Source organism: Pseudocercospora fijiensis, assembly GCF_000340215.1.
Source record: "Pseudocercospora fijiensis CIRAD86 unplaced genomic scaffold MYCFIscaffold_3, whole genome shotgun sequence".
NCBI classification, from domain to species: domain Eukaryota; kingdom Fungi; phylum Ascomycota; class Dothideomycetes; order Mycosphaerellales; family Mycosphaerellaceae; genus Pseudocercospora; species Pseudocercospora fijiensis.
Window position 1 is genome coordinate 5097139 of NW_006921534.1, and position 24177 is coordinate 5121315.

The 24177-nt window shown below is 49.2% G+C and overlaps 8 protein-coding genes across 8 annotated transcripts; 3 read left to right on the plus strand and 5 right to left on the minus strand.

Annotated features, from left to right (window-relative positions):
- Positions 1–8074: 8074 nt before the first annotated feature.
- MYCFIDRAFT_13800 (uncharacterized protein) lies at positions 8075–9180 on the plus strand (the record flags this gene model as incomplete). Its single annotated transcript, XM_007925993.1, has 3 exons — positions 8075–8324; positions 8394–8612; positions 8672–9180. Coding segments are annotated over 3 exons (978 nt in total), but the record flags the coding sequence as incomplete, so codon positions are not given.
- Positions 9181–11188: 2008 nt separating this feature from the next.
- MYCFIDRAFT_173788 (uncharacterized protein) lies at positions 11189–11928 on the minus strand (the record flags this gene model as incomplete). The annotated part of the gene is made up of 8 exons (XM_007927249.1): positions 11189–11204; positions 11245–11419; positions 11455–11578; positions 11605–11634; positions 11663–11689; positions 11768–11807; positions 11833–11869; positions 11907–11928. 8 exons carry the CDS (start codon positions 11926–11928, stop codon positions 11189–11191), a joined length of 471 nt encoding a protein of 156 aa, XP_007925440.1.
- A 75-nt stretch (positions 11929–12003) lies between these two features.
- On the plus strand, positions 12004–13380 carry MYCFIDRAFT_65067 (uncharacterized protein; the record flags this gene model as incomplete). The annotated part of the gene is made up of 2 exons (XM_007926139.1): positions 12004–12736; positions 12830–13380. 2 exons carry the CDS (start codon positions 12004–12006, stop codon positions 13378–13380), a joined length of 1284 nt encoding a protein of 427 aa, XP_007924330.1.
- A 73-nt stretch (positions 13381–13453) lies between these two features.
- On the minus strand, positions 13454–14149 carry MYCFIDRAFT_22853 (uncharacterized protein; the record flags this gene model as incomplete). Its single annotated transcript, XM_007925999.1, has 1 exon — positions 13454–14149. A coding segment is annotated over one exon (696 nt), but the record flags the coding sequence as incomplete, so codon positions are not given.
- Positions 14150–14888: 739 nt separating this feature from the next.
- MYCFIDRAFT_211003 (uncharacterized protein) lies at positions 14889–16135 on the minus strand. The gene has a single exon (XM_007927250.1). It carries the CDS (start codon positions 15976–15978, stop codon positions 15376–15378), a length of 603 nt encoding a protein of 200 aa, XP_007925441.1. The 5' UTR covers positions 15979–16135; the 3' UTR covers positions 14889–15375.
- A 535-nt stretch (positions 16136–16670) lies between these two features.
- Positions 16671–17419, minus strand: MYCFIDRAFT_211004 (uncharacterized protein). The gene has a single exon (XM_007927251.1). The coding sequence runs from the start codon at positions 17412–17414 to the stop codon at positions 16815–16817; it is 600 nt and encodes a 199-aa protein (XP_007925442.1). The 5' UTR covers positions 17415–17419; the 3' UTR covers positions 16671–16814.
- Positions 17420–20105: 2686 nt separating this feature from the next.
- Positions 20106–20831, plus strand: MYCFIDRAFT_6274 (glycoside hydrolase family 17 protein; the record flags this gene model as incomplete). Its single annotated transcript, XM_007925986.1, has 1 exon — positions 20106–20831. A coding segment is annotated over one exon (726 nt), but the record flags the coding sequence as incomplete, so codon positions are not given.
- A 387-nt stretch (positions 20832–21218) lies between these two features.
- MYCFIDRAFT_41478 (uncharacterized protein) lies at positions 21219–22454 on the minus strand (the record flags this gene model as incomplete). The annotated part of the gene is made up of 4 exons (XM_007926014.1): positions 21219–21352; positions 21425–21801; positions 21864–22209; positions 22265–22454. The coding sequence occupies 4 exons, from the start codon at positions 22452–22454 to the stop codon at positions 21219–21221; spliced, it is 1047 nt and encodes a 348-aa protein (XP_007924205.1).
- Positions 22455–24177: the final 1723 nt, after the last annotated feature.

A 24177-nucleotide genomic window follows, 5' to 3' on the forward strand; every position in this document is an offset into this window, starting at 1 on the left:
TTAGGTATTAGTACTTAATACGCTTCCCTTTCCTTGCGCTCGGCCTCGAGCGACAGGGGGTCTTATAGCAGCGTAGGGTTGCTTCCTATTATAGCGAAATAAGGTAACACCTTAGTAGATAAGTAGACACTATTGTTGTATACGAATTCGGCTAGTTGCAGGAGATTGACCTAGTTATTAGGGTTCTTATTAATATAGCTGCGCAGGTACTGCTATAGCGTAGCATTCTGCCTTTCGGTCTAACTATCTATTTATAGATAGAATGCTATAGACAGGCGATGCTTGAGTCTTAGCTATAGGCAAATCTCACTCTAATAATAAGATATAAATGTCGAGCCTCGGTCGGAGACTATCCCTTTAGGGGTCCCCTAATAGGTACAGAAGATGTTGTTCTATAGCGCTTCTGCTATATTAATAGCAGTCTAATCTTTCCGCGCCGGGATGTATCGAGCGCCCTTAGTAAACCGGTCTACAACGACTAGGATAGCGTTAAAGATATCTTTACTCCCTCTTCGCTTAGCAGGGGGAAGACCTATAATAAAATCTATTATAAGCTCTATAAATAGCTTATAAGGGATTGGCAATAAGGACAACTCGCTAAAAGGCTAATGCTTTAGTGCCTTAATACGTTGATATACGGCACACGTGTTTACGTAGTCCTTTATGTCCCGCTTACTATTTAGCTAGTAGTATATACGCGATAGTAGCTCGTACGACCTCTCTATACTATAGTAACCGGCAAGCTTACTATTATAGTATCGCTTAAGAAGCTCTTGTCTAATCGATTGTTTAGCGGGGACATAGTATCTGCCCTTAAACCTTAAGTAACCTTTGTCGTCGATCGACTAATTACTCTTGCTAGATCGAGTCTTTCGCCTACTTACAAGCTTGTCTATACGTTTAGTAGCAAAGGCGTCCCTCTGCTAAGCCCGTAATAGCTCATCTATAAACGATTAACTATCCCTATTTACAAGGTTATTTAACAGCACCCTCGCTATTAAACGAGGTACGCATTATATATATCTAATAGTACTAGCAGCCGGATTAACTGCAGTAGTGCTATCGCTATTACTGTATATAGCGATATCGACTAGGGAGTTATTATAACTTCTCCTGTCTATGTCCTTAATACGCACTGTTAATATAGCAAGAGCATTAATATGCTTTAAGCCGTCGCAGAGTCCGGTAAGCCGCTTATCCTACGCGTGCTTATTAACAATACGGGCTATAGCAATCTTATACTATAGGGTTGGAAACAATAAGTTAATAGATTGCTAAGTCCCGCTATCGTAATCAGGTCGCCTCGATAGGCTATTAGCAGGGTTGCTTACGCCTAGCCGATATAACACATTAAAATCAAACCTAGCGAGGTAGACGGCCTATCTAGCCTGTCGACCTATAACTCTAGTAACCTTAGTAATGCCACGGAGGTTGTTATAGTCTATGTAGACCTGTATCGTATATTAAGCCCTATCGAGGTAATGCCTCTAATACTTAAAGGCCTCGATAATAGCTAAGAGCTCTTACTCGTAGGTCTCGTAGCGACGCTTAGTATCGATTATCTTCCTCGAGAAGAAGGTAATCGGGTGCTAGTAATAGTTATTATCTGATTGCTGGGACATAATAGCCGATATAGCGAACTGTGAAGCGTTAGTCTCAATTCGGATCTGCTTGTTTAGCACGAAATAGTATAATAAGGGGACTTTAGTAAAGCGCTGCTTTAGACCGTCAAAAGCGGCTTGTACTCTATTAGTCTATTTGAACTCTCTAGTCGGGTTAGCCTTAGTTTTGGTAAGCTTAGTTAGGGGCATTACGTATCGTAAATAGCCCTTAATAAAGCGACGATAGAAGTTAGCAAAACCTAGGAATAATTGAAGCTCCTTAATGCTAGTAGGCGTTAGCTACTTAGTAATAGTCTTAATCCGGTTAGGATCAGCCTTAACACCCTTAGTTAATACGAGGAAGCTAAGGAAGGACACCTCCTTAGTAGCGAAGGTGCATTTAGAAGGCTTATAATATAGGCTATAGGCCCGTAGGCGGTCGAGGACCTTTCGTACTATAGCCTAGTATTCTATAATGTTAGGTAAGTATATATAAACTAGGATGTTATCTAGGTAAACTATACAGAGGTAATCCAATAGGCCTAATAGGGCCCGATTAATATAGGACTAGAATATTGCAGGGGCATTAGCTAAGCCGAATGGCATAACTAAGTACTCGAAATAGCTATAGCGAGTACGGAAGGCTGTCTTCTATTCGTCGCCCTTACGAATGCGGATACGATAGTACGCATCCTTAATGTCTAGTATAGTGTAGTAGTAAGCGCTAGAAAGGCGATCGAGGGTCTTATTAATAAGCGGAAGTAGACAGCGGTCTTTAATAGTAATAGCATTAAGTCTACGGTAATTAACGCATAACCGTAGGCCGCTATCCTTCTTTAGTACGAACAGGATAGGTGCACTAGCAGGGCTGTTGCTATACCGAATTCGACTATTAGCTAGGTTTTCCTCTAGGTACTTACGCAACATAGCAAGCTCTCGTTTACTAAGGTTGTAAAGGGGGCTAAAAGGAACCTCCTTGCCCTCTATAATATTAATCTTATGATCCGTCTCTTTAAATATAGGCAATGTCGATACTAGGTAGTGTTTAAACACATTAATATAGGTCTCTCGGATAGGTTCTAGTATACGCTTAAGCTGTTTAGGATCTATGCTATTAGGGGGCACTAGTTCATCGTTATTACTACCGAGCAGGTCGGCAGTTAGATTAGCTGAGGCGGGAGTTAGGTTGCTAATAAACAGGACCCTAATATCATTAGGGCACTCGCTAACATCAATATGTTTAATGTCCTCCTTCCTAGCGATTCCAAATCGCTATTATTAACTGCCTAAGTCCATTACTATAGCATAGTACTTAAGAATAGGGTTACTAATAACAATGTTAGATAGGAGGCTGTCTATATCTACCGCGTAGGCAGTGAAGTTTAGTAGGCGTTCATTTCCGAGGTCGTCCTTTAGAGCTATATAGATATAGTAGGCTCCGTAGGTTAAGTGCCGAGCGTTATTAAACTAAGCAAGGGTTAGCAGGTTAGTCCTAGGCAATTATCGAAGGTCTAATTGCTTAGCTAGGCGATAGCTAATAAGGGCACTAACTGAATTTCCGGGGTCTAGTATAACCTTTGCCTTATAGTTAGTATCGGGCCTAGATATAAGACAGGTACGTGTAATAGCTAGCACAATGTCGATAGTCTTACGCCGTACGAGGCTAACAGTTAGTACGGCGCTTACTCTTTTTTCGAAGGTTGGCCTACAGGGGTAGCGTTAGCTGCTAAGAGGTGCTTTCGGTGCTTAGCGGCAGCACGGTCGATTCGGGCCTAGTCCTTAGGTTTGTTACATTAGCCTAGTAGATAGCTAGTGCTATTACAATTGAAGCACTTCAATCCGGTTAGTAGACCGCCGTAGCTGTTGTTGCTACTATTATTAGTCGAGCGGTTAGCATTGTAGGGATACGAGCCCCTTCTACGGCCCCTATCGCGGCCTCCTCTATATAGCCGCCGGCTACGGCCTCTTCCTCGGTCGTTATTACTGTTCCTATTATTAGCACTATTGTTCTAGTAGGAACCTTAGTTTCCTCCGCGGCTACGATAGGTAGCTAGGCGTATCTTGGATTCTAACCGTTGTTAGAGCTATACTGCACGCTCTATAGTCTCGACTTCAACTATGAATTAAATGCGTATAAGATTGGTCTGTTCAAACACACGGCGGCGGTCTAATTCAAGGACCAATTCCTATCGCAATTTAGGGCGTATTTCGGAAATCTAGATAGAATCGGTCTTAGCTAGCAAATCGTCCTCGAGGGTCTTTAAATAGGCCTTAAATGAACGGGCTGATTAATTAGTCTTTTGCTTAGCCCGAAGGTACTAGTCCTAAGCGTATTATTGCCTCAGTATAGGGTTTCCAAGGGTGTCTAGTATAATGGTTTTATAGGTTTGCTACTAAACAGCGGTCTAATCAGTAAGGGAGTTAAAGTAGTTATCCTAGGTACGCTTTAGGTCTCTATTAATGTATTGCATAGTATAGACGACTAGCGAATAGTCGTCGGGCAGGGCCCTTAGTGCATTCCGCTAGTTCAATTCACAATTACGTACGTAATTATTGTACTGCTTGCGGCTAGAGCTATTAAATACGGTATAGTCCTTGAGTTTAGCATCCTTCTTCTAGACTAGGACTAATAGTAAGGAAGGCCCTACTGTCGGCTTAGTGTTAGTTATTAGGGCCTCCTAAAGGCGGCGAATTTCGAGGAGGTTGTCCTTTAGCTGTTGTTCTTAACGTAGGGCGGTAAGCCTATTTTGGGTAGCTTCTTAAAGTCTCGCTACTAGCTAAGGACTAAAGGCTAGTTAGCTATATCGACGATTAACAATATTGCTAAGAATATCGTCGACAGGCAATTCTAGGTCGTTACCTAGAACTACAGGTTCTTCGGCAGGCCTAGTAGTAGGCTCTTTAGCAGGCACCTTAGCAGGTGCTTTAGCAGGCACTTTAGTAGGTACTGTGCTACTAGCGTTGTTATTGCTAGCGCTGCTAGCGGCAGTACGGTTGTTGTTTCGTAATAAACCGGCTATTATAAGGGGCGATACTAATAATATATTGTTAGCCCCTAAGATACGGATGTAGCGGAATTAGCGAGTATCGGTCTAATGTGCTTAACTTAGTATAATAGGCCGTGTAGAAGGCCTTGCTTAATAATTAGTACGGTTGTTTTAGTAGAATAGTGCGTGTAGGTCCCGTTCTTCGGGCGTAATATAGTTAAATCGATAGTTTTCGTAGCTATACCGCTAAAAGCTTGAAATAAGGACTATCTAGCTACTGCCCTTAAAGGGTAGATCGAATACTGTATAAGAAGGGTATATTAGCAGGTAGATAGGGTGGTAGTAGGTACGAGTAGTATTCGATAAGGATCTAGAAAGAGAGGGAGGAAGGCAGGCAAGTTAGCCTAACGCTAAGCGCTAAGCCCTGCCTAAGGCACCGAGACCCCGGCTTCACTCGGCCTAACTACATGCTAATCACGTGTAGCCTCTTTAGCCCTAACATATACTAACTATCGTAGCGTGCTTCGTGTTACTACTAAACCGGACAGGAATGTAATAGCCTTCGTATTTAATAAGCAATAAAGGGTTATTAACTATATATATACTAGTACCTAAGTCGACAACCTAATTAGTAGTCCGAGTGTTAGCAGTAAGAGCCGTAGACACCTAGTCGCTAATAGTAACTATAGTGTTTGTAGTAAAGGCGTAATTGTAGCTTAGGTCTAATAATACCCCCGGGGTAGCATTAGCCGTATATAGCCCCTAAGTACTATTCTAACTAGATAGCGGTTGTTGCTATTGCTAAGCAGTTAGTCTACGCTGCTACTATTGCTACTGCACCCCCTTCTTCTTAGCCTTCTACTATTTACGACGTAGTCGGTCTTCCTTCTTTAGGTAAGAGTACTTAGTATAGCAGCGGTTAGAAGGGTGTAACCCCTAACAATAGGCGCACTTCTTACGGTTAGACTAATAACTATTCTAGTTGCTTCTACCGCGGCTACGACTATTGTTATTATTTCCGCGGCTACTACGACCGCTATAGCTCGAGTTACCTCGACCGCTATTATTATTGCTATTGCTACCTTGCTATTATAGTTGGCGCTAAAGACTAAAGAAGCCATTATATTAGGCCTAGTTTAATTAAGCTACATTCTTATTAAGCAATATGCTAATAATATTATTAAGTGTGTTATCGTTAATAGTATATTCGGAGGCGCGTATCTGCTCTCGGCGTATCTATACGAAAGCCTCGTAGAATAGAGAGATCTATATAATAAATATATAGATAGCCTAGTATTAGCTAATAGCTAATTTAGTATCCTTTAAGGCACTAAGCTTCTTCTTATACTTATTACAGAACTTCTTAATGTCCTTGCTATTATACCGAAGGGTAATATATTCCTAGTAGAGCATAAATTTAGTAGACCCACCTTTACTAGTGTATTTCTTATATAGGTAAGTCTATACTTCCTACGATATAGCGAGACTAAGTAACGACTACTAAATCTCGGCGATATAGTTAGCAAAGATCTACGTACGCGCTAATTGATCTTTTGCTTCCTATTTATCTTGTCGGTCTTCAAACTCTAACTAAGTTTTAGAAGACAACTTAACATTAGGCTTTAGGCGGGTCCCTTAGATATAGCGCTATACCTATATACTTTTAAGGGCACCCTTAGCGGTATAAGACTATAATAGATAATTCTCCTTATTCTTTAGCTTAGGAATGTTGCTTATATAAGCGTTAGAGGTTGTAGGGGGAGCTATTGCGGACAGCGACGGCGATAATATAGAAAGAGACTATAGACTTGTCTTAAAAGGCCGCCGATAGGCGCGCCTATATTATATTAGTATAGCGGATAGCCGATACTGTTATTAGGAACTAGTATAGCGGACAGCTAACACCGATAGTAACCGACTCGAGTCGGACTAGTACCTGCTAGAACACTCGAGGGCGGCGAGGGTAGTAGCGACGATAATAGTATTAGCGCAATTTTTAGTAACAAGCGCTATCTACGTAGCAGTCGGATTGACTATTAGAATACGTATAGAATGCGTTAGAAACGCAGGGGGCTTATAACCACTTGATGTAACTAATGTATTAGGAAGAAGGACTAATCTATATAGAAGTCCGAAGATGAAGTGCAGCAGTTGCAGCCTCAGGCATTAGGCACGTGATGGACCCTGACACCTGGACACACACTCCAAGTGAGAGACAAAGCCTTGCGCGGTCAGGCAGGAAGCAGGAAGCAGGAAGCGAACATGTGTGCGGCTGCAGGTAGCGTAGCGTAGGCAGTCAGCAGAAAGGAGAGTGTTGGTTTCAGCATGGACGTAGATTGATGATGAATGGAGCGTCCCAATGCAACTGCTGGCTTCCGGCACACGTTATCATACTGTATCCATTGGTGCGCTCTACCCTTCCACGCCATTTGTCACAAGTTAGGCGGGATCGGTATTCTCGCCGCTGGCAGTCGTTGCAACCTCCACGGCGGTGGGCTGAACGCCAGAAGAAGAACAAAGTGGGGGAACAATCAAGTCGATTCCGCCCAGAGCAGCGAGCACTTCACTGCTGCTGCATCGAAGCAACACCTCTCCAATATTCGCAGGTCTCGCGCAGTTGACGTGAGCAGGGCCGGAAGCAGGCGGCGGATGCGAAGAATAACATAGGGAGGGAGACGGAAAACGAGGCGGAGTCCAAGCTCACACAGTCACTCTTACTAGTTCTAGAACTAGCCTCCAGGGGACCTGGGCATCTTTCCCGCACACGCACACGCCCACGCACCGCGTCTGAAAGCGCTACGACCCACGCACCACCTGCAGCATCGAAAGGCGACGTAAAGTCTGAATCTGCACTCGCACCCGTCCAACACCGCCGTCGCCCCTCAGACGGCGTGGGAACATCTGCTCTGAGCACGCACTGCGCCGCCTCTTTCAGCGACGCTCCGGCACGTTTCCGTGATTGGCCCAAACGAAAGCAGCAGACGCAACAACAGCAGCAGCCATCGCCGGCTCCCTGGCTTCCACCTGCCCTGCGGCATCACAAATGGGAGTCGTCGGCTGCTCATAACGACTGTGGACTCGTGCCAGTGTCTGTGACACCGCAGCGCCGCGCCGCGCCGCATGAACATTAACATGGCGGGCCTCCCGAATGGCGACAGATTTGACCCGCAGACAATACCGCGTCCAGGGCTCTACTCACAGCACTCGAATTCCGTCCCCTCCACCCCCTACCAGAAGCCGCGAGACCTAAGATTCCATTCGAGATCGCCCTCGCCCAACAGAGGTATTGCTAGCCAGTCGCCGCGCTCAGTGGTGTCCGAGGCCGTGGGCACACAGACTGCCAACCGCACGCAACCTGTCGTCTGCAAGTATGAGACGGGCGATGAGATCAGGAAACGACGGATACCGTACGTCGATGGCGGCAATGAAGAGCTGGGTCCGCCAAAGAAGGAGCCTAAGAAGACTCTGCAGCCCGATGAACAGGAGAAGCTTAGTGGCGACATGCGTGAACTCTACGACCGGTTACTGCCATCCGAAGAGAGCGAAAAGAGGCGCACGAAGTTGTTGGAGAAGTTGGATCGAATATTGAACGACAAGTGGCCCGGCAATGACATTCGTGTCAATGTCTTTGGATCCTCAGGGAATCTGCTAAGCTCTACAGACTCCGACGTGGACATTTGCATCACAACCACGCTGGATGTGTCTATGCATGCCCTGTCCGCACTGCTGGCGAGTCGTATGTTGCACCAAACCTCTGCTAGAGCTGGCTTCAGCTGTCGTGACTGTGGCTGACTGCTTAATTTAGATGGCATGCAAAAGGTAGTTTGCCGCGCTGCAGCCAAAGTGCCCATCGTGAAATGTTGGGATCCCGAATTGCAGCTCGCGGCCGATCTAAATGTCAACAACACACTCGCCTTGCAGAATACGCGCATGATCAAGGTGTACATTCAGCTGGATAAACGAGTTCGGCCCTTGGCGAAGATCATCAAGTACTGGACTAAGCGTCGGTTGCTGAATGACGCTGGTAAGCGAATCTGTCCTCACAACGAGCCTTTGACTCCCACTTTACTGACCCCACTGCAGCATTTGGAGGCACAATTAGTTCATATACTTGGATATGTATGATCATCAGCTTCCTGCAGAGGCGGAATCCACCGATCTTGCCATCGCTGCAGCAGATGCGCGACTGTCGAAGAAAGACAGAGACCGGCGAGACCTCTCCCTTCGCTGACGATCTGGATGCGCTACGAGCCAAGGAGTTTGGTAAAAGCAATTCAGAGTCGCTAGGCGAGCTCCTCTTCCAATTTTTTCGACATTATGGATTCGAGTTCGAATTCGGAAAGTATGTTGTCTCCGTCAAGGAAGGTCGGCTGCTCTCCCGGAAAGAAAAAGGCTGGGATCCCAAAACGAATTGGCAAGACAAGGAATCACGAAATCGCCTGTGTGTCGAGGAGCCATTCACCGCGAATCGAAATCTTGGAAATTCTGCCGACGACTATGCGTGGCATGGAATACATCTGGAAATACGGCGTGCTTTTGATCTGCTTGAAGATGGATTGCAGCTGGAAAAGTGCTGCGAACAGTTCGAATTCCCGCCGGAGGAGAGCAGGCCGATCTTCCAAAGACCGCCTCCCAAGCCGAAACCTACACTGACGAGGAGTGTTTCGCAATCGAATCGAACAAATCATGAGCCAGGATCAGGCAGGTCGGGCAAGCGCAACAACAGAAATCAGTCAAGCCAGCGAAGCGGAAATAGACGTGCATCAAGTGGAGCTTCATTCGCGAATTCACGGCAAGCTTTCAGTCCGCAGCTTGGCTCGAATCCTGGCGACTATTTCAATATGAAAGGAAATCTGCACGAGCAGCTGTACCAGCAGTACCAGTTTCTCCAAGCACAGCAGGAGCATCTCCGACAACAGCTTGCCATGCACACACAAGCTACGGCTGCCCAAGGTCGCGTGGGTGACCTCGCTGGCGCAGGCTCTCCGCGGCCGCGACAGTTCGTTCATGGCAGCCTTCCCAGTCCTCGTGTGGCCGATCATCCGCCACAGACAGCGCCCTTGTTGCAGGGCAGCTACCTTTATCATTATCCACAGCGAGCTTACCCGCCTCCATCTCCCATGTCGCAGGCTCGATCGCGAGAGAGCACGGGTACCAACACCAACCCATCGTCGCCTTCCCTGGTTGCGGCAGTTCCAGCGTTGCGAAGAAATGGACACCGTGCATCAGTGCCGGATGGCTCAGCTAGTTCTGTTAGGTCACAGTCCCAGCCAGGCCGCTCGTTACCACCCATGCTCACGATGCAGCAACAACTGCAAGCAGGGTACGATTTACCTGGAGTTCTCGGTGCACAGATGACAAGCGTCAGGTCTGCATCGCAGGCCTATCTGCAGGGCCAAGGAATGGCACTCCCGCTGTCGCACTTTCCTGGTGTGCATACAAACGGCCATGCTCTGGACGGCAGTCTACATCAACCCAAGGAGTACGTAGGCTATTACGTTGGACAGTCGCCTCAGCTTGGACCACAGCTGTCCACTTCAAGCAGCCAAATGCTGCCTCCAATGGCACTCAGAGATCCTCCACAAAGGCCGAGAAGGGTTACGCCAGACCTTGCTCCTCCGCTGGTGAACGGCAGGCACAGTTCTCGGTCCCCGTCTCCGCTTGGTCATATGCGAAGCTTTTCGACAACGACCGGTGAGCTTCGCACGAGTCGGTCTACAGCCACTCAAAGCCCAACTTCGTACGATCGCAGAGACTCCATTCCGAATGTGGGTCCCACGATGCCTGTCATTGCCAATGGCGATGTTGGTGGTCCCGTCATTGTGAACGGCTCCAACTCCAACCCTCAGCCTAAGGTGGGTGAGAAAGTCAATGGAATTCCTGGGCCAAGTGTTCAGCTTGACAACGAAGTGTTATCACCGCCACCTCCAGAGGACCTTGCACGCGTTCGCCCATTGACGCTACCCATCCGCACTGACTTCGACCTGCCATCGGAAAGGAGGCCAGGCGATAGGAAGGGTTCAGATGCCGTGTCGCCAACATCACAAACCAAGCCAGATCATCGTGCGACCTTGTCGCCCAATGGCACAATACCTCATATCAATGGCAGTAGTACTCACTATCCGGAGAGTGGTCCGCTCACGGCACCTTTGCTGTCACCTGTCGCTGAACTTCGTACACCTTCGCCAACACAGTCTCGTGCCTTCGAGAATGCTTCGTCAGAAGCCAATGGGAGCCTGTACAAGGCAACGAAGATTGCTGCTGCGAAGCAGACTGCAAACGAGAACGTGCTTCCAAAGGCAGAGGTCAGACCAACCCACCAGAGAAAAGGCAGTGCACCTATGCTCTCAACTCCGGCGCAAGCTTCGATGCAGCCCAAACTGACAAGTCCACAAACTTCGGCGCCTGCTAAGAACGAATGGCAAACGGCTGGTTCTGTGCGTAATAAGCATAAGAAGAGCAAGTCAAATGTCGGCTCAAAGCCAAATGGTCCTGGAGGACAACCAATGCCTGCTAATGAAGCGGAAAGAAAGGGGGGATGATTGACACTGAATGAGCGTGACTGCGGAAACCTTCCACTCGAGCGACCTACAACACCGGCTAAGCCGTGGATTTGCTGTTGCAGACATTGCAAATCTGCTTCGTGTAGCAGTCACCGAGCCGCTCTTCGATACTGAAGTGGCCAGAGTGGAGCCATAGGGCATGCTATGACGCTCACGCGCATTTTGCTTGCTCTTGAGAAGAGACCGGCGTGCATGTCGAGCCAAGTTGGCATAGCAGACAACAAGGGAGCCGTATAACGGCCGCACTTGATGCACTTTTGTAAAGGGTCTTGGAACGTAACAATCACATGAACGGGAGGCCACGCAAAAGGCGTTCTTTGCATTTATCAATTGACAAAGTCCAGCGTTCGGTCAAGGATAGCCAGTGTAAAGTCACGGCACGCATCGTGTAGAGATATCCAGAGCCCAAGAGGCTGGCGAAACGAATCTATTGTTTGGTGATGGTCGAAGGACCAGAATCTGAAAGACAGTAGCCTGCACAATCTATCGAGGTCCTTTCTATGGCCGAGACATCAGTGCACGTGCGAGAGTCACGTTGCTATTTACCTTTAGAGTTAGGGTTAGAGATTTGTGGTTAGCGGATCTATCCGCGGTCGACCCGCTTATTTAGACTTACGCAGGTCATCCATGCATCGCATCTTGTGGTCATCGTCACTCTCAAGCCGCAGCCTGTGTGACCACTCGTGACTGCTCTGTTCACGAGGCTTAGCTTTCCATACTCATGTCCTATCCTACTCGATAGCGCTCAATGGCACTGGCTGCCACGATTGCCCGCATCTCCTGAGCTGAATCTCAGTCAGCAACCAACTTGTCACGACCCGAGCTCTCGATTCTACCTAAACACTCTCCAAGATGGACCGCCTTCGCAAGATATGGAAGAACGATGATGAGCAAGAGTATGAGCCGCTTGCAAATAGCGAGACGGAAGGGGAGGGGCGTGAAGATGTTCGAACAGGAGGGAAGCCAGCGAGAGCATTCTCGTATGTCGAATACAGCATCTTCCTGCTGCTCGGCATATCCATGCTCTGGGCCTGGAATATGTTCTTAGCGGCCGGACCATACTTCCAACAGCGGTTCCGTGGAAATCGATGGATCTTCGAGAACTTCCAAGCCGCCGAGATCTCAGTCTCAACAGTCACGAATCTCTCAAGCATGCTGATTCTCACGCGAATGCAGGCAGGAGCGAACTACCCAAAGAGAGTCATTGTGAGCTTGTTCATCAACATGACTGTCTTCGCGCTCTTGGCTGCTAGCACGGCGGTCAACGTGGGAGCAGGAGTATACTTTGGCTTCTTGATGGTTATGATGTTCTGCACCAGCTTGGCTACAGGATTCTGTCAGAATGGTGTCTTTGCATATGTGTCGGGCTTTGCAGAGCCGAAGTTCACTCAGGGTATCATGACTGGGCAAGCAGTGGCTGGTGTGTTGCCATGTGTTGCACAGATCATAAGTGTGCTCTCCGTTCAGGCGGCAAAAGGACGTCCCGACCAGCCTACTCATGATTCGCCTCATGGACCTCCACAAGGGCCTCCGCCAGTGAACTGGAAAGCAGCATTGGCATACTTCCTTACTGCGACAGCAATCAGTGTGGCCACCTTCTTTGCCTTTTCTTATCTGGTCGCCAGAAATCGACAGCCGAAGAAACTGCAGAATGCTAGAGGACAGGATGTACCGGAAGACGCTGAGCGAAAGTCGATACCACTTCTCTACCTTCTTAGGAAGCTGATCTGGCTCGCTGGAGGCGTTTTCATCACCTTCGCAGTCACTATGGTATTTCCTGTCTTCACTCAGCAGATCGTATCAGTGCGGCCACCGAGCGAGCAACCAGCGATACTACACCCGCCTAGCTTCGTTCCACTCGCTCTACTATTCTGGAATGCGGGAGATCTACTCGGGCGTCTCATCACTGCTATTCAATCGCTATCTCTAACCCAACGACCTAAGCTTGTCTTTGGCTTGGCTATCGCGCGGTTGATATGGATTGGCGGATACCATCTCTGCAACATCAAAGGTAGAGGAGCCATAGTGGAAAGCGACTTCTTCTACCTTGTTGTTATACAGCTATTCTTCGGCCTCTCCAACGGCTACCTTGGCAGTACGTGCATGATCGGTGCCGGAGAGTGGGTTGAGGAAGACGAACGCGAAGCTGCTGGAGGTTTCATGGGTCTCTGTTTGGTATCAGGACTGACAGTTGGCAGCCTTTTCAGCTTCTTGGTAGCTGGCACTTGAAAAGGAGACGTCTATTTGAGCATAGCATCAATTATGGCATTTATTTAACGGCGCGTTATTGTCCTGAGTCCCAGGAATCAAAGAATCGCACAAACCCCATAGCGCTCAATGCTGCAATGCTGCCGACAAGCAGCATTTGCACTCCGCCCTTTACGCCGAGCCACAAGTTGTCTGGTCCTCCCCAGCCGCTCACGAAACACGTCTTGCCGTATCCAAATGCAAACAAGCTGAAAGCCATGACCATGAATGACCACCACAACGCAAGTTGCACCTCGTCCCTCTGGACCAGAAAATATGGAACCAACGGCAAAAAGCCACCCAAGAAATACCCAGACGCGATCGTGACCGCACACATCACAGCTCGACTCGCAGTCTCCTCCGGCTGCGAATGCTGAAAATGCATCAAAAACTGCACCAAATTCGGGTTCCTCGCCATATTCTCTGCCAACTCATCCATCAACCTCTCCGGCAACTCATACGGCTCAAAAACCTCTGTCACAGAAGCCATCGCATCAGAAGGACTCCTCACCACAGCTCTTCTCGTTGATGCCAAAGCAGCATTATACGAATCTTCCTCAGATTTCGCGGCCAAGTATCCTCCTAATCCCATACTTATGCTACCCGCTGTAAGTTCCGCTAGACCAGCGAAAATCACGACTTTGGTGTTCTCCAGTGCGGAAAGGCCGGCTGTGAGGGCGAAGGGCACTGTGAGGCCATCGGAGAGACCGATTATGGCGTCTGAGATTATTCGCGCTCGGAGACGGGAGGATGTTGCTTGGGGTTGTTTGTGGTATTTTTGCTCGCTGCCCTCTGAGGAATCCTGGGATTCGAGATCGGAGGATGCGGAACTGCTGGATCTTCGTCGAAGAAGACTTTGTCGTTTTTCTTTAATGCCCTTTGATGATGATAGTGATGTGGAAAATTGAGCCGCGAGCCAGGAAATTGTGGAATTCCCATCGGGGCGAGAATATGCTTCGCATTCTGTAAATCCTCCCCTGCCAGAAGGCCATTTCTCGTTTAGCACTGTTTTTTCCATCTTTTTTTTCTTCCTTCTTCGATCGATGCGATTGATCGATACTCAAGAAAAAGAAAGAAAAGAAAGAAAAATATATCCCTACCCACTTGACTTGACCTGCGTATCTACTTCAATCATCATCCAAAGCACGCCAGCATGGACAGCCACGCAAGTTCCTGCAAGCGACCACATAATCAGAAGAGGCTTATGTTCCTGCGTCGTCGCCTTTCTCTGATGTATGCAGGGACTGAACGACTTAGCGTTTCCAAGGATTTTTTGCTTGACCAATTGGAGAGCGGGTGTTTGTCTTGCGTTGCGACGCTCTGTTTCGGGTAGGTGTGGGGGCAATCGGGACCGCAGTAAGTGTATACGTCGCTGGGTGTCGTATGTAACTACGGAGACAGTCGCGAATATGGGTTTGGAGTTATTGTAGTTGGTGAGACTGTGGTGATACAGCCTGGTAGAGCTACGCGGAAGAAAACTAACGCGGTTTCGGGTTTCGTGGTCTTCATCATTGAAACTACAAATCTTTGATTCGTCAAGAGAAAATTTCCAATGCGCCTCTCTTCAACCTCAGCGATGCCAAATGCTTCGACCGGTTCTTCAAAATGGCAAAAGTACCATCCCCACCACCTTACTGTGTGACCTGGAGGAAACTTGTGCCCCATGTAAGGTCATTTCATGCCTTCAATTTCAACCTCTCGACCGGCTGCCCAAAAAAACTGAAGTACCGAACGCCTTGCTGAAACGCACTATACAGGTACGAAGTCCACAGGCCCGTTTGTGCATCCTGCTACTGCTCGTATCTGGCCTTGGGTAGGAAGTAATCGATCCGGGAGATTTACTGTATCGGAAGTCCACGCCTAGCCGCTGGGTCGCATGAATTGAAGCGAACCACAATACGAGGTGTAGGACTTCTGCTGGTTCCTCGTCTATCCAGACTTGGGGAAATGATGATATCGAGAGAGCTGCTTCCGCCGTCACGCCGGACCAGAAAACATTCTAGCTTCCAAGTCCAGAGACGGCCGAGCACTCACAGGTCGTCGCAATTTTGTCATATCAGTCATGGAATTGCTTTGACTGTTGCGACCTAATCGTGCAAAGCCAGCCGCCATTGGAGCGTAGCCTCCGAGGTTTGGTGATCTCATCTCGGGTGTAGCAGCTCGCGGAGATTTGGAAATCGCCATGATTGCTGGCGGTGACGTTGGCGAAATAGGCTGGAGTGATCGTCCTCCGTCCGATGTCGTGCGTGTTTGATCCGGTAGTCGATACGTTGTTGAAGGAAACATGCTGGGCAGATTATCCTCGTAAGACATTGCGTTCGTCAAAGGCTCACTCGCAAGAAATGGTCGTGAGAGGCTCGTATGCGTAATGGGGGTGTTGTTCGCCTTCATGCCCCCAGGCGAAGTTGGAGTGCTCGGTGGAGGAGCGAGAAAGTACTGTTTTCTCGTCATATCGATCGGACTGGACTTTGGGTGTGATCTTCGGCTAGTAGCCACACATTCGGGGCACCAGTCCTCGGCCTCGAAGCGTTGGTTGCCGCAGAGACATAGCGTACGTTGATAAGTCTTAGTTACCGACATAGTGACTCTGGTAAAGTTCTGATCAGAGATGGTGGTAGAGGTTGCAATTCTAGCGTCGACTGGGCAGTCGACGTCTCGTTCCCCAAGCTGTAGCTGAGACAAGTGTTTCGATTAAATGTTGTGAGCTCGCTGTCAAGAATAGGCCTCGTTGTCGCAGGTTCTGCAGGTTCTAGGAATGAATGTTATGTCCAGGATATGGTGTCAGTCAGGAAAGTGAGACGCTTTGAAGGATGTGAGTTCTGCCGCGGCAGGTGTCACGCACGCACCTACATACTATATTCCATCTGGCCCAGAACAAGTTTAGCGAGCTGGATGCGTGTTTGCGGCCTACTTATTCAGGCACAAGCAGCTGGTCAGCAGAACTTACCATGAGACTTCACCATTCATGGCTGAAATACAGCACTGCAATTGGCTTCACCACCGCTTGCACAAGAAAGTCAAACAGGTATTTTCTGAAATTTCATCTCCAAGCAATGGGCTTGCAGCGGCAGTGACGCCTGTGGACGCAAAGACCACGTTGCTGGTGCAGTAGCGCAACGCCTCCTCGCATCCTGTGGAGGGGCCTAGGCATGCCGAAAGTGCACATCGATCGAAAATTGGCAGACCTTTCATTGCCAAGCGCCTGAGCACATGCGCTGTTGACGGATCCAAGATGCCTATTGCCGGTGAGTGGTGGTCACTGGTCAGAGACGCGTAACGGAGATATAATGGAATTTGAGTATTTGTTACATCACACATGAAAATTCCCGCGCCGACCTGCTTCTTCTCTATCTCATCCTCCCGCCAGAACCTGTAGAACGCGAAGACAGAACAAGCAGCCAAGGACCGAGTTCAGCTTACTTCTGCTCCTTGGCAGCCTCTTCGTACGCTGGAGCTTCTTCATACACAGGAAGTGGATCCACTTCCGGGGCATCTTCAATGACGATGACCTTCTCATTCTCTGCTTCAATACGGGTATCATCGTCCTCAAGACGGACACTCTGGTACCCGCGACGACCACCGCGATAGAACTTAATCCACAGGAATCCGATCAAGCGGCCAATGACCAGGCCTACAAGACTGACGGTCATGCCAACAGCAATGCCGGCCATTGTGGGAATCAGAACAGCGGCGAGTCCGCGGCTAAAGGAGTGCATGAAATGACCATGACGGTGATGGTGGCCGTGATGACCATGTGGTCTCATATGGTGAGGACGCCCGTGATGACGAACGCCGTCTCCCTCTACATGGGCGTCATGGTGGTGAAATCCTGGTCGCAGGAAATGAGGCTTGATATGGCCAGGTAGCTTTCCACCTGGCGGTCCGCGATGTTTGCGTCCGCGACATCCACCCTTCCTCATACCGTGCCTCATACCTTGTCTCATACCCATGATTTTGTCCTCGAGCATGTTCCTGAGCTTGCATAGAGACTCTGGGAGCATCTTACACTCCTTCATAGCGCCATGTGGAGGTCCAGGTCGGCCCCCATGAGAGCCGAGATGTGGGAACAGGAAATCTTCGGGCATCTCCTCTGGAGGTGGTCCAAAGAAGTCATCAGGGCGAGACTCCACTCGTTCCTCTGTCTCGACGTCGGCAATGAAAAGCTCACCAGCGCTGGTCTTCAGTAGTTTGATCGAAATGGAGTCGAGTGACACCGGCTGTGTCTCAAGTTCAAAGATATTGTGCTTGATGGGGATTAGCACATGGCCTTCCGGAGACACGATCTCTTCTTCCATAACAGAAACTCCAGATCCGGTGACTTCGAGTGGGGTCGTCCTGGCTTTGCCCGCTGCGATATCTTCCAGAGGGGTGTTCGCAGGCACCTGATTGACATAGATACGCTGAGCCATTAGATTCTCGGCCGACCAGCCCAATGGGTATATAGTCTCTCCGTTGATCTGAAGCCTTCCGCCGTCCTCGGAAATGGTCAAATTCACCACCACGTTGTTTGCCCCTCCTTGCATCCAAAACATTGGCTCTTCATCCTCCTCCACATCATCGCCTGTCGCATCTTGGCCTGTAGCAAACGCGCATTCTGAGCATGGCAACTGTAAGGCGAAACATTTCGCGTTCAAACCCCCTGGGTTGCTAAGGGCGCCAGCCTTATCGTCGAGGCCGGGTGGAATAAGGAAGGCACTGGCGCGCAGCGCGCAGGCTGTGAGGGTGAAGGCGCCGACTTTGCGGCCAGACATGTTGCTTGTAGTCAATCCGAAGTTTATCAGAGGTGTTTCGAGTTGGGAGTGGATGTGGTGTAGACAGCAGAAGCGTGTACGACGACTGCGGTGGTATGATAGCTGACGTGGCCAAGCCGACGAGCCGGGCTTTGTTCTGGAACCTTGACCCCGATGATGCTATTCTTGGCAGGGTTACTGCGACCGATCTTCACATGCATCGGTGAAGCGAGGATTATCCCCAATAATTGGTACACTGCATTATTGGACGGCATGCGCTAGGATGCCGTGAAATAGCAATGACAGGTGGACAATGCGAAGGAAACAGGCACTGAATTCCAAACACGAAAATTGGAGATGTTGTACAGCCTTTGGCCTGGTTACGTGGAATTTGCGGCAATTAAAGAAGAGGCTATACAGTACCTCATAGAACTCTACGAAGAGCTTAAGTAAGGAGCAAAGTGCGCGCTCTGCGCTCGATGCTCGAGATCAGACTAGTGTTTGTGATCCACGGACCTGCGCTCGTGCTATATAGCGGAGTTGTTAATAGCGAAGACTTCCCCGAATGCTGGCCAAACAATTGAATTGTACGTCCAAGCGACTTTATCCCTGTCATGACCGGCAGAATACTACCATCATCAATGCCACAAACGTGCTGCCTACGAAGCAATCCAGGCATTAAAATCTCTTAAGGGTTCTCTGCATTCAAGACGGGTTTAGTGCACTGAAAGTCAGAAAGGCTAGGTTCTGGCGGAAGTTCCTAGACAGTACAGATCGAGGCGAGCGTGCAAGAGAGCGACATTCCTCACTTTCGTCGCGGTGGATGAAGTATGCAGCGAAATCGCTCATAATATTCGGCCAAGAAGCAGAGACGGTCGCATGGAGAATAGCCATGGAGAAGAGTGGCTTCCTAGTCCTTCTCCTGCTGCCATATTCGAAGTAGAAAGGATCTGACTATGCCTTGCTCTTTGCCAGATGCATTTCGAGCTCGCGGGAATCCTCCAAGTGCCGCTTTCTTACATTCATCGAATCAGGACCTTGAAGAAGCTCCTGACGGAGATCTTCCGCGAGAGATGTGGTATCCTAAAAGCCTTCGCTCCTCAAGCATTCTGCCTTCTCTTTGCATGATTGCAAGGTTCGCTTTCCAGCACCTGCGCATGCACGTAGTTCGTGTCGAGCTTTTCCGCATGCCTCGATGGTGAGATGGTGGAAGGATGGTAAACATTTGACGATGAACGAGCGTACGAGCAACGCTTGCAAGCGTCAAAAGACCGGGACGTTTCTGATAGCACAAGTCTTCCGACACAGGCGCATCATCGTAGCCTTTGTGCAAGTGTAGCAGCGTCGCTCAGGTACCTTCTGGAAAGGTCGGTAGGCTCTCGACTCATAGCGCAATGACCGGGATCCACCGTGACGCGTGGCTAGGGAGACGTTCCTGGCGATCCCGGAGCCTCATCATTGCTTGTGAAACTCTTGGCCTCACTTGTTGGCTTTGTCTTCACCAGGACCAAGAGCAGCACAAGTTGCCGCCGGGCGTGCAAAGTACTCACAAGTCTCGCGCTTCCCTTTCGTCCACACGCTTGTCACGGCTCAAGATGCAGATTGGCAGAAAGAGAGCGCAGGCTTCCCTGATCTGCACACGACTAAGGAATGCACGCGGCCCCATACGCCGTCTAGCGAATGGAACCTGACAAGCCTCGACAAGATGCATTACTACTACTACTACTGACCCACAGCTACTCTACCGAAAATCCCGACCTTTTCTCCGTCGTCCTTGCAATCCCTCCGCAGTCGTCTTGCCGACATATTCTTCTCGTCACTCTCTGCCATCTCACAGGCTTTCAGTGCGATTTCCTTGTCAAGTTTCTTTGGAGTTCCACCACAACAATCGCTTCTTGGATTACGTCTTTTTCTTCTATTATGCTTTTCTCTCCAGCACTTGCTGCCCTTGCAGCGGTCCCTTTTGCGAGTGCGTACTATAAGGGCTTTAATGTTGGAGCGAACAATCCGGATGGATCTTGCAAGACTACAGCGCAATGGGAGGAGGCGTTCAACAAGTTGAAGGGCCTGCCTCAAGACATCACAGCCGTTCGCCTTTACGCCTCCAGCGATTGCAACACGCTTGCCAATGCTGTGCCTGCTGCCCTGGACACTGGAACTCAGATTCTTGTTGGTGTCTGGACCGAGGATTCTGCTCATTACACAGCCGAGAAGAACGCTCTGGAGTCTGCGATCAACAAGCACGGAAAGGACTGGATTCTCGCTATCTCGGTCGGATCAGAAGATCTCTACCGCGGAGATACCACGGCAAGCACCCTCGCTCAACAAATCTATGACGTTCGTGGAATGGTCCGCGCCATGGGAGTCGACGCAGAGGTTGGCCATGTCGACACCTGGACCGCGTGGGTTGATGGTGCCAACGACGAGGTGACCAAGGCTTGCGATTTTGTGGGCATGGACGGCTACCCCTACTGGCAAGGCTCTTCCATCGACGACGCCTACAATGTCTTCTTTCAATCCTACACCGATGTCAAGAATCACGTCCAATCTATCGGATCCGGCGCATGGGTCTGGGTCACCGAAACCTCATGGCCAGTCAGTGGCGATAAACACGGCAGTGCTGTTCCGTCAGTCGCGAATGCTCAAAAGTACTGGCGCTCCGTCGCCTGCCAGATGTTCAAAGAGGGTCATGTAAGCAGATTTCCATCAAAACCTTGGGTTATCATACCTGTACTAACAGTCTTCAGGTCTTCTGGTATGCCTACCAAGATTACAACGACTCTCCGTCCTTCGGCATCTTCAACTCGAATGGAAAAGCTATTTATGACCTCTATGCTTGCTAAAGAGTTTGGCAAGAAGACACAATCCGACAGTGAACATTCAGAATAGTTACAAGCAAACAAGTGTAAATTCGTGACAGGGCTAAATAATGTAAAGAATAAGGTAGAGTAATGCTGTGCATTCATTCCCACCCCATTGACTCATCGCCTTCCTACTCCTCAAGCCTTGCAATGAGATTACCTCGTACTCAGGATCGCTCATGCACGACTTGACGTACTCAAACATCTCGATTGAAACGTACTTTGGCTCTCAAAGGTTTCCATCCAGATCCTCGCTTCTAGATTTGCTACAAGGATCAAGGTACGGCTCCTCTCCGATGCCAACAGCACGGTGACCATATCGCTCACCTAGGCCATCGTAATCGAAAGTCGGTGTATGAAATACTAGTAGCAAGATAACATAATCAGCAAGCTTTCAAAACAGAAAAAGAAGTTTTCTTGATCGACTCTCCATACCTGATCTATTATCCCATATAGCAAAGTCGTTAGGATTTCTCCATTTATATCTCACAGTCAAATCATGGTTCTTGACAATCATATCCATGAACTTGGCCAAAAGCTCCTTGGACTCATCAGGCGTGAGCTCATTGATGCGGTTCGGGAATGGGCCAATGGCGAAAATGCTTTTCCAGCCTGTGACAGGATTGGTCCTCACGACGGGATGAACGGATTTCAAGCCGACATTCAAAGGATTGCCTCGGGGTTCTTGGAAAAGTTTGACGTTGTCTGGGTCGCGGGCAGCCATTTGCGCGTAACCCTCGCCGCTGAATGTCGCGGTCAGAGTCTCGAAAAACTTCTGGTATGCCGGAGAAAAGCGGTCGTAGATCTCGTATCTGGGGGGAAAGGGTCAATGGAAGCTTCTTTTGTGATTCACCGCTGGAATGTGTTGGCTCACCCTGACGCCCAGAGTGTATCTCCGCCATTCTCAGGAAGTTTGGTCAGTCGCAAACACGTATATTCCGGCGGGCAGCGCTCAAATTGGACATCGGAATGCCACTCAGCAGCGCGATATTGATTTCTATTAATCTTGTAGTCTTCGATATGCTTGAGGTATTCTTCTCGCTGGACCGAGTCGATGTGAGAGATTTCCATATCACCAGTGTTATTCATCACCGGGTGGATATGAAGCGAAGATTCTTTGGGTTTGCCAGAGACTTCACCCAGCCGTTGGACCAACGTTTTCTGGAGGTCGTTGGTGAGATTGTCTTGTTTGCGGAAAAAGACTACGCCCCTCGACGAAACTGCCACCAAGGCGTTATCATATATGTTGATGTCGGATGGGACCAATTCACCCACTGATATATGCTAGATCCCGAAGACGCTTCTCAGCATCTGGAGCATTGAGAATATCGTTGACGATATTGACATCGGTGTACTCTCGGCCAATTACAGGTGTGGTATCGTCGTACAGGAACGAGTCCAGGGATCCAGATGGTCTTACTGGCTCGCGCACAGGTACTCCATTAGTTGTGCTTTTGATGGTCATCATGAAGCGTTTGTCGTGATTGTGATTGGGTCCCAAACTTTGACTGGAAAAGCTGTTGCTGTCGGAGGCTCTCTGTCTAATGTATATCCGATGAAGTTCAGGTCCTCGAAAATCTCGTACTCATGACCGACCTTTCTCGGTCGTGGGGAGTATCAGATGCGATCAACTGCCGGTGTGCTGATTATCCTCGTGTTGACTAGTCCGGAGATTCGCCGACTATGCAGAAGAATCCCAGAGCTCACCACCGAGCAAGGGAGCTCGGGCTACCTAGTAGCATTCTACATGGGGTTTCTTATCAAGAGATACGGCTCATTCAAAGAAAGTTGTTACAACCATGAGTCGCATGAGTAGGGGGGCCTGGAGCGAATGGTCTCATCGGGCAGATTGTGCCAGACATATAGTAGCAAAATGTCGGTGGAGCTGGTCCAACAAGACATTCTCATCGTAAGTAATCCAATACCCTTTCTGCGACTGCCATTCCCTCCGATTTTCCGTTCTCGCGTGAGTGTCGCGGCCTTTCTGGTTCTCGATATTCCTCATGATGGGGTCTGCGAAATTCTGCACTTCGCGGTCGGCCGAGATTCACTTGACGTCTGGGCTGCTTCTGTCGATCCCATTCGCCACCATGCTTCTCATACCAGTAAACGTCTCTCCCAAGATCCCTATGGTGGACCCTCACCTCCCAATCCGCTGGCCATCTCAATCTCGCTAGTTCCTCAGCAAAAGCGACCGATCGATGATGTCCCGCCACGCAAAAAGAACTCAACCTCAAGATGCGATACGATGCAAGTCCGGTCTTGGGATCGTAATCCATAGGACTATTTTCCCTGGTATGTGGAGCGGAACGTACCTCATGACTCGGATCTCTGCTGGGCATGGCGCCACCTTCATATACTCTCTCAAATGTCGAGCCTCGTACCACTGTCTCCAGATCTGTGCTCCTACGCTCTCTAGAACGCTGCCTAGATCCCGAATGAGAGTGATGATGTGGCGAAGATGCGGTCCGATGACGTTTTTCATCGACAGCTTGTCTTATCGCACGTTCAGCAGAGGATAGGAGATTCACGAATGCAGGCTCTTCCATCAACCATTTCCGCATTCGTTTGTGTCGTCCATCATGGCTATATCTCAGGTATCCAGGCGGATTTGGTACTGTAGATACGTCAAAAGCTATGTCGGCTGGTGGGTCCAAAGGCGGCAACTTGCTGCCGTGAGAATAGATGTGTAAAATTTGTCGAGGTCCGTGGTGTCTAGACATCTTCTACTGCTGCGCGAGACAGAACATACAGCTCCACACGTCGCGAGAGGGACATTCACCGGTCTTTATCAGCTGCCTCTTGGAAGAGTTTGGACCGTGCCAAGTCAGATTGAGAGGCTGAGAGATGTAGGGCCTTGGCGGCAGAAGGAACACCTCCTCCTGATGCGCTACTTTGACTCATGACTCCTGACGCAATATCTCGCATTCTCATGAGCGATCCGGAGAGCTGGAGAGGCACTGGTTGTCAAGACACTCAGTGTCACTCACTCCGTACTATCCCCTGATCGAAAGGGAAACTTTATTGATTTGTGCTCAAACCTAGTTGCACCTGAATCTGCACGGGTCTGCAACACGGATCGTACCCCGCAGCATGGCAATGATGGTCGTGAACCAAGGAGCAGTCGTGCCGTATCCGTGTGAAGCACGATGTTGTCGCAGCATATAGGTATGAGCATCTAGTATTCC